Genomic DNA, 13,706 nt, shown 5'->3' with positions numbered 1-13,706 from the left:
AAAAGTTGAGGTTATGTTTAGCCTCTATTATGGAGGGTTCTCTTATCTGGAAAATGTAAAAGCCTTGCGGGGAGCCCTCAGCCAAGGACAACATGAGCACACCAGCACTCGGTTCACATTCCCAGTTTTCCTACAGAAATCTTTCTCTCTCTGAGGCCCTGAAGACTCTATAACTCCACATGTGAAAACTGAACCCATCAACTCCAAATCTGTCTCTTTCCCTGCAGAATATTCTATTGCCATTAAAGACCCTCCTTTTAGAATCTCAGGTTACATCCAGGTCCCAGTCCAGTGAGTCCACGAGTCTATGCTGAGCTCTCTCGGGCCACCCTTGGTCTGCATCCCTCACACCCCACCTCACTCTAGCACCAGCTCAGGCTGTTTCTAGCCTGCTCTACATCGACTGTCTCCTGGCTTCTCTTCTTCCAGGATGTCTTCTCACCAGTGCATTCTGAAAACAGTAGAAACATGTCCTCCTCAGCATAGGTCTGCCGTGTCACTCTTCTGGACACCTCTGTTGTTTTTGTGCTCCCTCAAAGACAAAGCCTGATGTTCCTTGCTGCAGTCATGTTCCCCATCCCCCAATGCACATTCCTGTCACCCTGAGCTTCCTGTTCCTGCTCAGCAAATGACCCCAACCTCAGCCTGGCCTTTCCATCCACCTGCAACATCCTTCTCTTCTCTTCCACGCCCATTTGTTCATGCCCTACCTGGTCCTTCAAGACCAAGTTCAACCCACCTTCTGAGAGGCTCCCCCAGTTTCACCATTGTGCCTCCACCTGATTTCTATGGCATCAGAACATCTCCGTGTTTTAATCATATTCAACAAGTCTCTGGAACTCTGCCATGTGCCAGAACCCATGGTTTTTTTCCTGCAAAGCAACCCTGTGAAGAAAGCATCATTGTACCTACTATACACTTTTAGAAACAAAATTCCTTGCCTCAAGATACACAGCTACTAGAGACTGAACCCTGCCTTTGGTGCTTTCCCAGGAGGTCACAGGCATGTGTTTTATTTATTTTACTAGACTGTAAACTTCTGGAGGGAGGGGTGGGGTCCTCTTCAGATCCCAGAAAGAACACAGTGGTAACCAGTAAGTATTGGCTGAAGGAAGGAGCCCCAACCCCCAGCGTACTGGATCTCCAGGAATAATTTCTGGATGCCCTGGGAAAGAACAGAGACCTTGCTTAAAGAAGCAAAGGCTGTGTCTGCACACACCCCCAGCTCCCCTTGAACATCGGTGGTTGCTGCCAATATCCTGTCACCTCCTGACACCTTTTTCCACCCGAGGCTCCCGTCCTCCCAGACCTGATATTGCTTCTCAATGGCAAACACTCTGTACTCTTAGCCAGCAGTGACAGATGAGACCTTTGCCTCCACTTTGATGCCCTGAAGCCTCCTTGGGGACAGGAACATTGTCACATGCAGGCTGTGGGAAGACAAATGTTCATGCCGAGCCTGGGACAACTGGGTCCCAAAGACCCCCACGGTTCACTTCACAGAGTGTCTCCCAATGTTCTTTTCCCTTGAAAGCATGACAAAAGCATGCCCAGCCCCATCGGGCAGGCACCTCTGTTGTCCAGGTAGTATTGTGCAAAGCTAAGGAAAAGAAGGCAAGAAACATGAGTCCAGCCTGGTTCCAGTCTAAGTTCACCCACCCGTCCATCGGGACCGCCGTTTCAAAGCATTCTCGGCTTTCCTGAGCTCTGATCACAGCATCATTCCCACACCATGGACTTTCCTGGGCATCGTCCTCTGAGTGAGCCTCTGTCTCCCACATCTGCTGGGAATTTGTCCCTTTTAGAAGTTGGAAAGCCATAGTGTGTACATCACAAACCTAACCCTTATTTGGTCTACAGATGTGCTTTATTTAGTTTGCAAAGCTTTTTTATTTCTTTTTATAAACTCCCAAAATAGTTGTGAAGATTGACTAAAAAACTGATCAAAACCATTGAAAGAACATACCTAAACATGTAGACTTCCAAATTACCTTGAGGGAACGACCATGGTGCTGGGCGTGCATGGGTGCAGGGTGAGGGCGGCTGAGCTGAGGAGCTCTGTCCACCTCCCACCCCTGCACATGGCCTGTCCTCTCTGCCTGTAATGTCCCTTCCTTCCCCACCTGCCCTCATGGGTCTTCCTTTCCCATGGCTGCTGTAGGTTCTGTAAGTGGTAGCTGTGATCCGGGCTGCTGAGATAGAGAACAGGGCGAGTTGTCTGTGGTCCAGAGAGGAAGACAGATGAGTAAAAGGCAGGGCCAGTCCCCTATGGTCATTTGGATAATTGGACACAAACCAACTGTTTCCTGGGAATGAGAGCACTAGTTATGCAAAGAAATATCGAAGTCACTTCCAAATGCAGACCTCTGCTCCCCCTGTCCCCGCCTGCAGTGGAGGCTCCTGGGTGGGAGCGTTGCTGGGCTCTGTTCACAGAAGCCTCGCAGGTCATCCGGAAGCTGTGCATGGCTGGTGCACCAGAGCCAACCTGTCCAGCAGTTTCTCTGGAGCTGCCTAGCCCATCGCTCACTCCCAGGCTCAGACTGAGTGGTCATCTGTTGTCTGATACTCATGCCCCTGTCCCCTCCTACCTGGTTCTGGTCCCATCGCAGCCTCCATTCTCCCCAGCAGAGACAGGCCAATGGAGCTTGTATCTTCTCCTAAACATGGGGCCACACGGAGTTTGCCCATCTTGTCACTGCGAACTGTGTGTCTTCACCAGGGCAGGTGCTGATCCCTCATCTTAGGGTCCTCCTCCACAAACATACCCCTTCCCATGAGGATCCAGGTTTCTCTTCCTTGGGGACTCCCAGGCCACCTTGCCTGGCTCAGATGAAAAAACTGGGCCTTGAAGACACACCGCTGGGTCTGAAGCCGGCACTGCTCTTAGGCGCTGTGTGATCTGGGAGATTTTTTCACTTTTTTCTCCCTGTGACTCAGTTTCCTCAGCTTCAATTAATCATTAAACTTGATCCAAGAGATATTTATCAAGAATCTTCTCAGACCTTATGCTGGGGGCATGACAGAGGAGACCAGAACAATCGTAAATTTCTACCTGTGGGAAGCTGTTGCTGTCAGGCCTTGTGCACATTGACCTCTGGGCATCGCCACAAGCCGTCTTCCCGGAAGTGCATTTGGAATGAGATTCGTTACCCCACCTTATAGACCAGGACACTGGACCTTAGTAAAGCTAAAGAGCTCTCCCTGTGGCTGGGAGCAGCAGATGTGGCGTTCAGTTTGCTTTCATGCGGGATAAGACCCATGTGGCCCTTAGTAGTGCCCCACTTGGACCCTAAATGCAAGGACTTGCACATGCACAGGGACACAGGTGCTGTCAAGGGTAACACAGCAACTTGTGGGAAGACCTCTTAGAAGGCCAGATGTATGCTTTTAAAAAATTGTTCTGTCCCTTTTTTGGGGGGAGTGCTAAGGCATAAGTGGCTGTCCCAGCCTGCAGACTGAGGGCCCCGTGCATCCAGGTCCTCCCAGAACACTGCTCCTGCCCCGCTGGCCAGAGGCTATATCAGAGAACAAGCGAGTTTCTCCCAGAGCTGAGGTCCCATCTGCAGGAGGTGTCTGGTAACCAGGACGAGTCGTGGTGGCTGGAACAACCCCAGGCAAGGCGGCTGCTCTGCTCAGAGTCTGCCGCCTCCGCGTTTTCCTCTGTGGCTGTCATCAGAGCAGGGTCCAGAGAGCAGGCTGACTGCAACGGCCTCCTGATTGCGGCTTCCCCTCATCCCTCCCCCCAAGGCGCTTCCCACCTGCACTTGCGAGACGATGCCCTGCAGATTGGAAATGAGGATGGAAGCAGATCTCATGCCCCCTGTTGTGATCCCTCCTGGAAGCGGTTACCAGACTTTCTGACAGCCATTTCCAGCTGCTTCCAGCTTCTCTCTCTCTCTCTGTAAATGGTTACTGCAGTTGTGAGGTGGGATTTTGTTCTTGTTCCTGTGCTTACAGCAGCAAACAAGCACAATTAGTAAGCCCCTACTGTGCACATGGCACAGAACCAGGTGCTGTGGTCTTACCAGGGAGGTGAACTCAACCCTGGTATTTAAAGCTCTACGTTCTAGTCCTGCTGAATATGCAGAGAGTCTGTTAGGAGATACATTGTTCAGAGGTGGAATGGGGCTGTAAGAGGGTGGGTGGGACCCATGTCCCCTAGTGGGAGCTGTGCAGACACTTCTCAAGGCTGGGGCTCGGGGCCTGGCAAGAGTGAAGGGATCGGAGTGCTGCATCTGAATGCCAGTTTCCTCTAAAATTTTCCTCCAAATTCCAGTTCCTCATCTGCAAACTGCGATGAAAAAGACCTGCCTCATGTTATCAGTGGGAGGGCTGAAACAGGCCGAGTGAGCACTGAAGGGAGGAGCCCCCCACCCTGTCCTTCTGTGCTCTCCTCGCACCTTGGTGTGTCGCTTCTTGTACTGTCATCAGCAGTGTGGTGGTGATGCTGGTGGCATATGGAGTTGGCCCAAATGAGTAATTCCCAAACCTGGTGGCTCATCAGAATTACCTAGTGTTTCAAAAGTCACTGACCTCTTGGACTTGTCCCAGACCTGCTGCCTCTGAGTCTAAACAAGGAGCCTGTGTACCTGCATTTATGACAAGCTCTGCAGGTGGTTCTGCAGAAGCCAGACTTTCCAGGAGCCACATACCTCTTCCACCTGCAGATGATGACTACATGGCCTCAAATGCAGTCCTTACCCTCTCTGGGCCTCAGTTTTCCTCTTCATCAAATAAGGAGGTTTAATTTCCACTAGATGATCACTAAGATCCATCAACTCTAACATGCTGTCAGACTCTAAAACTAGCAAACAGCAGCAGTGCAAGGACATTTGCAAGAGGGGAGGAAAAAAGGAGAAACAGGGTCAGAGGAATGGGCTGATCAGGAGGTGGGCTTCCTGGGACAACCATTTTGTAAAATCACAAAACAGTCCAGGGGCCATCAGTATCACTAGAAATGAAAGCAAGAAAACTAAATGAAGCCAAATTGCTGACAGAGAGTTCTGTGTGGTCGGGAAGGGCCCTCGGATATGCTCTGGGGTTTGGCGGTGCTGTGAGACCCTCAAAGATCACGTAGAAGTAAAAACAGATTTCCTGGAACATGCCTTCTGGAGTGGGGGGTCCTGCGAGCATTACCTGCAGGGCTCTTGCTTTGCCAAGAGAGGTGAGCAGAGCCCGGCTGGAGCAGCCTGTGGGCGTAGTAAGGCTGGAAGCTTCTCTGGCTCCTTCCCCCAGCCCTGGTTCTTAAGGCGGACCCCAGGTTGTCACCTGCCCAGGACATCCTAGCTCTGCCTGGCCCCACAGTTGCTCCAGCTCCTAGCACATGTCGCCGATGACGGTAGATGACACACCAGAGACTCACCAGGACTGAACAAGCTACAGAGAAAACTAGATCCAGGTGCCGCCCAGAAGTTCTATTCAGTAAACAGTCCCTTTTTAATGCCTATTTTTGACTCACGTGTGTCCCCCAGCGGGAGAAAAGGGAACAGTTGGCGGAAGCAGCAGACTCTGCCATTTTTTAGTGTTTCCCGCCCTCTTGTGGTGATGTGATAGTGTTGCGTCTCCGCCCTTCTCAGCTCTGTTCAATCCTGGTGGCTTCAAGCGTGTACTGAACACCTGCTGTGTGCCACCCCGGACAGTCACCGTGCGAGACGCAGAGAGAGCACCAAGGGCCTGCCCTCGAGGGCCTGTGGGTGAGATGCGCACAGCTGCGGTGGCCTTGACCCTGGAGGACAGAGGGACTGACTCCGCCTGGGGAACTGGAGATCATTTCAGAAAGGGGGAGAGAGGCGACAAGGCAGGTGTGGGGACGTGCAGAGGAGCTCCGAGCACGCAGAGGTCTTCCATGCCTTCTAGAAGTTGGGTGGGGCGTGATCGGAGGGATGGAGGCTTTGAACAGGGCCCGACGAGCGCGGCCTGTCAGAAAAACAAGAACATTATCAGTTAGAAAGTGGGAGCTGCTGAAGGCTCTTCAGCTGTGGAGTAATTGGACGTTCTCAAATGAGTGAGACACTGGGCAGGGGCTTTGGGAACCTATAAATACCCGGAACAGTAAGCTCCTGTCCCTCCCCAGGCTTCTATTGTTGCCTGAGGACAACAGCCCTGGCTTGTAACCCAGGATCCATGTTTCCTCCGCAGCCAGACTGCAAGCCACTTTTTTTTTTTTTTTTTTGCAAGCTGCTTTTCCAAATACAGGTGTGACCAACACCATGTCTTCTGAGGCTCCTTTAGTTAGTCCCAAGACCCCGAGGCCTTGGAGGCCCTGACCCTGCCTGCTGCGCCCTGTGCAGCCCACACTGTTCCCGCTTTCAGCCCAGCCCGTCTTTGCCCGTCTTTGCCCGCCTTTGCCCGCCTTTGCCCGCCTTTGCCTGCCTTTGCCCGCCTGGCCCGTGGGTGATTTCTTCAGCTCTCTGCGTGACTCAGCAGCCGTCTCTGACCCCTTGCCATCTCCCCCACGTGGGGTGCACAGGGTCATGGCTGCTCTGTGCTCATAGGCTCTTTCACATCCTTATCCTTTCCTAACATAATTACTTGTCCACATGTTTCTCCCATCCCTAGTCCTCACCCTCAGTCAAGGCAAGGAACTGTCTCACATTTCGATTCACTGGTGGTACCTGCTAATGTACCGTTCCCAGCCATTGAAGGTGCCCAAAAGCATAAGCATAGGGAATGGATAATTGAACTAGTGTGTGAATCTACATCTGGCAAATGGCTGTCAAGACTGGTCTCCATAGACGATCGGGAGAGCTTTTACAAGTACGGATGTGTGGCCCCACCTCGAACCTAAAGATCAGAAGGTCTGGGCCGTGAGACCCACATCATTCAACCCCGTTGAGTTTGACAGTGAAGTCAGCTCTGGTCTATGACTAACGCTTGGGGACCATTGTTCTGAATATCTGCATTAATGGGTTAACCACTACGTGTGTGTTTGTGTGTGTGTATGCAGACACAAAGATGTGTATTTACTTTAAATGTTCAAATATTTTAAATATATAGCAGAATAGATAATATAACAGACATTAAATACCCATCACCCAAATACAAAACATGTTAGTGTTCTGCAAATTCAGCTTCAGATCTTTTCTTTGTGTTTGTTCCTTTCTGTTTGAAAATCGGGCATTACAGACAAAGCTAGGCCCCACCTCATCATGTTTGCCTGTCTGGAATGGTAGTGTGCCCAGGACGCTACACCTGACTGAACATTTTGTGACCACCCCGTACTCTTTCTTTGCAGGGGCCTCCAGGACCACCTGGGGTCGCAGGCCCCCCTGGACCCAGAGGCCCCCCGGTAAGATTGGCTTTGATTTGCTCTCACAAGGACACTTAGCTGGTGGTTTTGTGACCTGTGGGAGCTGGGGACATATCTGTGTCTTTTCTCTGCCCAAGTCCAGTGCAAAGGCAGAAACAGGAAGACACCCCACATGCAGAGCCCCCAAGCCTCTGGATTCTCAGGACTGGAGCCCCTTAGCTTGGGAATGTCCCTTGACTACTGCAGCACCTTATTTGGCGCTTCTAGAGATGCGGTGCAGGAGGCGAGTTAGTCTGGGGTTGCCCATCTGGGGGTCTTTTAGTAGTTTGTGGTTTGGCTTTGAGGCAAAACAGAGGACCCGGACAAGCATTTGGCAGCATCCCCCTTTCCATCCTCCAGGGGCAGCTGGGAAAGTGTCTCTGGTCTAGGCACAGGGGCTGACGATGGGGTCGGAGGGCATAGCCCACCTCTGCCCACTGCATAGAGCAGCCCGGTAATTGACAGAGGGTAGCAGTTTCATCCATCCCATCAGGTGGCAGAGATGATGATGATGATGGTGGCCCCCAAGTGCAGACCAGATGGAGTGGACCTGTCAACCTTGGAGGTGTGACTGCTCCGTGTTTCACGACAGCCGGCACCAAGGACAAAAGATGGCCGGGGTGCACTCCCAGAGCCAGAAGCCTGGGAATGTGCCAGGAAAGGCGTTGGGACAAAGGATCTGATGCTCGCTGGAAAGAGATCGGACTAACAGCTTTCATGTGGTCCCCTTTGCAGGGATTACCTGGAGAGATCGGTTTCCCTGGAAAACCTGGGCCTCCCGGGCATATGGTGAGTGTCGTGGCATCTTCCTGCTCCCCCGCACCGCCTCCTCCATTGCTCCAGGTCGGGAGGGGCCGGGCCCTCACAGCTGGCCCAGGCCTGCTCTCCCACAGCTGATGACTTTTGGTCAGTGGACACTGAGGCCCTGGAGCCCAGCCTGGTTCCTCCTTCTGCGGGGACCTCCTGGTACTCGTCTGCTGGGGTTGCTCTCTATGTGCCCTTGCCAGGGTGCAAGTGAGGTCCACTCTCCCCAGGCCACCGCCCTCACTCTCCTGGCTCAAAGGCACATTCAAAACTCCTTTGCTGTTGAAAGTGTGACCACTTGTCCTTAAGGGATACCCAGAGGGTGACAGAAGCAAGGGACAGGGAGACCAAGAAGTGGTCCAGGGTGTGACACATTCTTTCCATTATTGTCCTGATAGTGTTTCCTCATCTGCATACTGAGAAGACTCGGGGATCCCAAGTCACCTTCTAATTTCTTTTAAGTCCTGCTGGTGGAGCTCCTTAAACTTCAATGCCTCCCCACAAGCAGGTGTGCAGTTAAAGTTGGGTGTGTCTCCTGCCGCACTGGTGCATAGCTCTTCAGGGCAGAGTGACAGGTGTGGCCTGTGAGCACTCTGGTACCATGTGAGACCATTCATTACTGGATAGACCCGATGATCTGCCCCCAGGGAGGCTCTGCTCCACTTTTGGGATTTCTTTCGAAATTCTCCCTCCTGGAGCTACCACGTGGGGAAGGCCATTGCTGGGGGAGCCTAAGTGACCCATGGCAGTGACAGGGGATAGAGAGACTGAACAGGGGTGAGGTGGGGTAAAAATAGATGGTATGGTACGTGCCGTCCCCCCTTCTCCATGCACCACAGACCCGTTGGTGGCTGTAGACTGAGGCACCCAGGAGGCAGGGACTGGTGAATGCCCCAAAACCAGAGTTCCGAGCTCTCAGTGCCACAGTGCACCAGGCAAAAGGGTATCAGACATGAGTCTGGTGCTATGATATGCACTCAGGTGAACTGATGCAACTCTGGAAGAAGTGCCTTGTGACCTGCATGAGCCCCAACAAACACTCCTTGAACACACAGTCAACTGCAGTTTCACCAGTAAACATTTTAGGCCAGTGGCAGGACCATAGGAAAGCTCAAACACATTAACAATTTTGTCTTATCTAAAGAATTCATCATGTATGTCGATGTGAACCTTCAGAAGAGGGAGGATGCTGTGGAGAGGAAGGAAGATAGTCAAAAGTCAAAAGGCATTTTCGGTTAATCAAGATGAGGCTGAAGGTTCGAGGCTCTACTCCTGGCTTTGGTGTTTGCTCTTGGTCAAGATCATGCTTGGCTCAAGCAGATTTAACCCCAAAACAAGCCCCTCTTTCTGCCCTTCCAGAGACGTGACCCCCAGGACTCCTGCTCTGTGCAGCTGGGGCTGTCCGGTCAATAGCCACCAGACCAGGCTAGAGACACAGGGTGATATGAGTCTTAAATTGGGTGGCAGCAGGTTCTGTGGACAGAAGAATCACTAGGCTTATAAAAAAGCATTAACTTTTGAGTAGCACTAATAGCTACCAAAGCACCAGCACATGACACATCCTATCGGGGAAGATGATTTCCTTTATATCCATCACAGGGAAGTGCGTGCGCACCTGACACGTCATTTAATGCACAGAGAAAAGGTTGAAGATGAAGCATCTCTGGTGGGGTGGGAGCACCTGGAGGTGAGCCAGGCGGCCTGGATTTAAACCTGGGGGGTCCCTATTACTAGCTCTGTGACCTTAAACAAATCACTCAACCTTCGGAGCCTTTGTCTCCTCTCCTGCAAACAGCTGCTGCAAAGACTGTCCTGCCATCGTTAAGGGTGGGGCTGGAGGACGCACCTTGTACTGGGGCATAGAACAGGTAGCTCCTCGGTGCTGTCATTAGAAACAGAAGGCAGTGACACCACACCATGCTGGTAGACTGAAGTTTTGGTTTGTTGAAGAACAAGAGGAAGAAAGGACAGCAGGGGAGAGGGAGAAACACCATGGTAAAGAGAGTCTGGAGAGGAGGAAACAGGAATGATGTGGACAGTGGTGTCCCCAGGGTGGAAATGGAACTGCCAGAAGGTTCGGCAGACTGTCCTGCCCTCTCGCCCACCATGCGTGTCCAGGGTCCTGGAAGTATGACACTGACCTGAAGGTGATAGTTGTTTCAGTCATAACAGGATCTGTAAGGAACACATGGCCTGGCCAAGACCATAGTCACTCTAGAGAGAAGGTGTGGCTGATGGAGGCGGGGAGACTTCTGCCCTCCAGCGTCTGGCTGCAAAATCAGCTCCTGGCTTGAAACAACTTTTGGCAATGTTTCCCTAAATATGCCTTTTACCTATTTTATGTTTTTCCCCTCTTGACTCAGGGGCCACCTGGAAAGGATGGGTCGAATGGACCACCAGGCCTGCCAGGACCCAAGGTTGGTGCTCATGGGGTTAGCGTGAGTTTGGGAACCCAAAACACAGAAGCAAAAGAAATTCCTAGTTGTTGGCGAAAACAGGTTGATCACCTGGGCCGTGGATCAGGACTCAGTTGAAATGTTTGGAATTACAAGGTCAGATGTGGGAGAGCTCTTTGTTTCTATTTAAATGACTGTGGAAGGATTTGGAAGTCTCGGGCTTTAAGATGAATCTGTCAGAAGCATGTATTTATTTAATTTTCAAGGAGGAAAAACTTTTAATACCCTAAGAAACTTCAAATTTAAAAACATTCTGGTGGGGCTTATTACAGTATGATCATTAAGGTAAGAGTCAGAGGTTAAATATCATAAAATTCAGTGTAAGCACTTCACGTAATACAGCTGCACATCTTAACAAATGAACTTTCTTCTTTCATGGAAAATATGCACAGGCTCAGGTGTGTGTGTCAACAGTCCTTGAAAGGCAACCACTAAAGGCAACTTTGGAATATTGTGGGAAAATTCACTATCCTTTTCGATAAGCAGACTTAGAAACTCAATTGTTTCATGACCAAATACAGAATAGTATGAATTTGTTTTATGTTAATCTTCTCCGCCCCCCTCCCTTATCTTTTAAAACAAGGGATAATGGCTAAACAAGAATTTTGTATTCTCAAAACCGCTTATGCAGCATCTTCCTCACTCGAATCTCTCGAGGGGAGAGTGCCGTTTCTACTCAATTATTCTTTTATAAATCAGCATTAGCGCTGTCGAGTGTGGAATCTAGGAGGCAGTAGGAACTGCTGTGCTTGATAACCACAGTTAGTCAATCACACAGAATAAAAGGTGCTCAGAACCACCGAAGCACGAATGGTTCCCTTCTTTCCAGTCTGTAACTAGCACTGAGCATGTTTGGTCCAAGCTCGGTCCCCTCTCCTGCTGACTTTGCTTTGTACCTGTGCAGGGTGAACCGGGACAAAGAGGGGAAGATGGTCTGCCCGGAAACCCTGGCGCTTGGGTACGGCCTTGGCCTCCTTCCCCTTCACGCTGGTCATTCCACATGATCTGTGTGGGGCGTGCGTGAGCCTCGACTTACCAAAGGCAGAGTCCGTATCAGCTGCGGCCTGGCAGAAAACAAATAGGATATTTGGAGAGGGGCTATTTCAAAAGGCCTGGGCAGGGTTAAAGGGCTCCAGCCAGGGGTGGCAACATACCATGAGGCTGGCCACAGCTGAGCCCCTGCCACCTCCAGGACAGAAGGGGATGGGAGAGGGGGGGGTCCCTGGAATCCAGGGAGAGCTGCAGTCACGGGAGCAGGGCCCCCATGAGAGCTGTGGCCTTGGACAAAAGGATGTTGTCACTGTCTAGCTTGTCTGAGCAGGGAGGGAACAAGGGGCAAACTCACTGTTCCCGCTTTCTCTGTGTCCCCTCCCGAGCTCTGCTCTGCTCCCCATGCTCCCTGGTGACAAGGAAGCCTGGCTGATGCAGTCTGCCAAGCTCAGCCTTCCTGGGCTTCCGGTGGGTGGAGAAGTGTGAGAAATGGGCCTGAGGGGGAAGCAGAGGTGACTCAGCTCATGGTGTGGAACGGGCACTCTTGTGAGTGTAGAGAGGCCGGTGCCGTGTGCAGGTGACAGTCACTCTGTGTCCATGCTCCCTCCAGGAATGGCTGTTTTGCTGCAAGGCTTTCCTGAGGGGCTGCAGGGTCATGCTTTGCCTTGAGGTCCTCAGATCAACATCTCATTTTGGACTCGGCTCAGAGGCAGGAAGCATAGAAGAGAGAGGGCTGACCATGTGTGTGCATGTGTGTGTGTGCACGTGTGTGTGTGTGTGTGTGTGTGCGCGCGCATGCACCTGAGGTTCTGGGGGAGACTGTGGCCAGAAAGAAGATGGCATGAGGTGTTCTGTTCCCCCCTTCCTCCACCTGCAGTGACCCACTCCACTGGGGTGTGAGCTACTTGGGGGAAGTAATCAGGGCTCAGTCAACTCTGCATCTCCCACTCCCAGCCCGCAGTCAGGCACTTCGTAGACACTCAAGAAGGGTGTAATGGATGGAGGACAGACTAACAAATTCAGCCCAGCCTGAGCACAGGAGTGGTGACGTGGGCTGCACACAGCATGTGATACTGACCGCAGGGAAGGGGACATCTCAGGTCATCTCTTTGCTGGCTGGTGAAGGTGCTAATGGGTGAATCCCTAAGCCCTACGTTCCCTGTTGTCTGCTTTTTTCATAAAGTGGCCATTCTTTAGAAGACCAAATAACAATGGAGCTGATAAAGCACAGACTGAATTGCACCCGAGCCGCCTGACGCACATGCAGGCTGACTCAAACTGTGGAGACAGTGTTTGCAAGAGCCACTGCGAAGACTCCCACATCCGGGGTCCCAGATCCTAAGAATCAGTCATCATGCCCCCATTAGTGCACCAGCGAATTGTTCCAATGCCACTTACAAGCACAGTGGTCCTTCGAATTTTGATATTCAACATTAGGTTTTTAATAAATATTTATAATGATCCTCAAATCATTGACATATAATAATATGTAATTTGCTGTGTTTCTTTCCATGCATATCCTGAGGCTGTTGGGGTGGTGGGTAAATCACACGGTGTTAAATGCATCCAGGCCACCTTTTGTTTGATTAATTGTTTGAAATTCTATCATTTTCCAGAAAGGATTTAAAGCATTTGTTTAAGTTTGCTGTTTCTTTCCATGATTGACTTCATTGATTTTATGGCATGAACCATACCTTATAGTGGTGTTTTCTCAAATTTGTGAGTTGGCAAATCCTTATTGACTACCCTATGGCTATCAATCTTCTATTTAGTAGTCTTCAGAAGCAATCTACTCCCATTGAGTGTCCTGTTCCTAGTTCTGCAGATAAAGGTGACTGATTATGAGAATTATTGAAATGAAATTAGAGGTACCCTTGGGGATTTCTCAAGTCTTTCACTCTTCATGTTTTGTATTTCTGATAATCACTAATGGTTAAAAGCTTCAAACAGAAAAGTCTATTGCTACGTCTCACATGTGTCATTTTTGTACAATTTCTGGTGCAATATACTTGAAAACTTTCTCTGAAAAGTATACAACTAAATTTCTGCAGCTATGATGCTTTTACAACACGCTTGTAGCCCCAGAGGAGACCTGGTGTAGAGTCTCCTTACTTTCTTTTGACAAAGTGCCAGCTGAAGGTAAAGATTCTTTTGCAGTATGATTATGG

General features: G+C 50.7%; 1 protein-coding gene across 1 annotated transcript in view; it reads left to right on the top strand.

The window, feature by feature from the left end:
• Positions 1–13,706, top strand: part of COL22A1 (collagen type XXII alpha 1 chain) — a 274,799-nt gene that overhangs the window by 146,352 nt on the left and 114,741 nt on the right. The window contains exons 23-26 of the mRNA XM_063079935.1: positions 7,235–7,288; positions 8,024–8,077; positions 10,456–10,509; positions 11,453–11,506. Coding sequence (XP_062936005.1) covers positions 7,235–7,288; positions 8,024–8,077; positions 10,456–10,509; positions 11,453–11,506 — 216 coding nt within the window. The remainder of the gene's footprint in view (positions 1–7,234; positions 7,289–8,023; positions 8,078–10,455; positions 10,510–11,452; positions 11,507–13,706) is intronic.

Source organism: Cynocephalus volans, chromosome 15, assembly GCF_027409185.1.
Source record: "Cynocephalus volans isolate mCynVol1 chromosome 15, mCynVol1.pri, whole genome shotgun sequence".
Lineage (NCBI taxonomy): Eukaryota > Metazoa > Chordata > Mammalia > Dermoptera > Cynocephalidae > Cynocephalus > Cynocephalus volans.
This window is presented reverse-complemented; position numbering and strand designations above follow the sequence as displayed.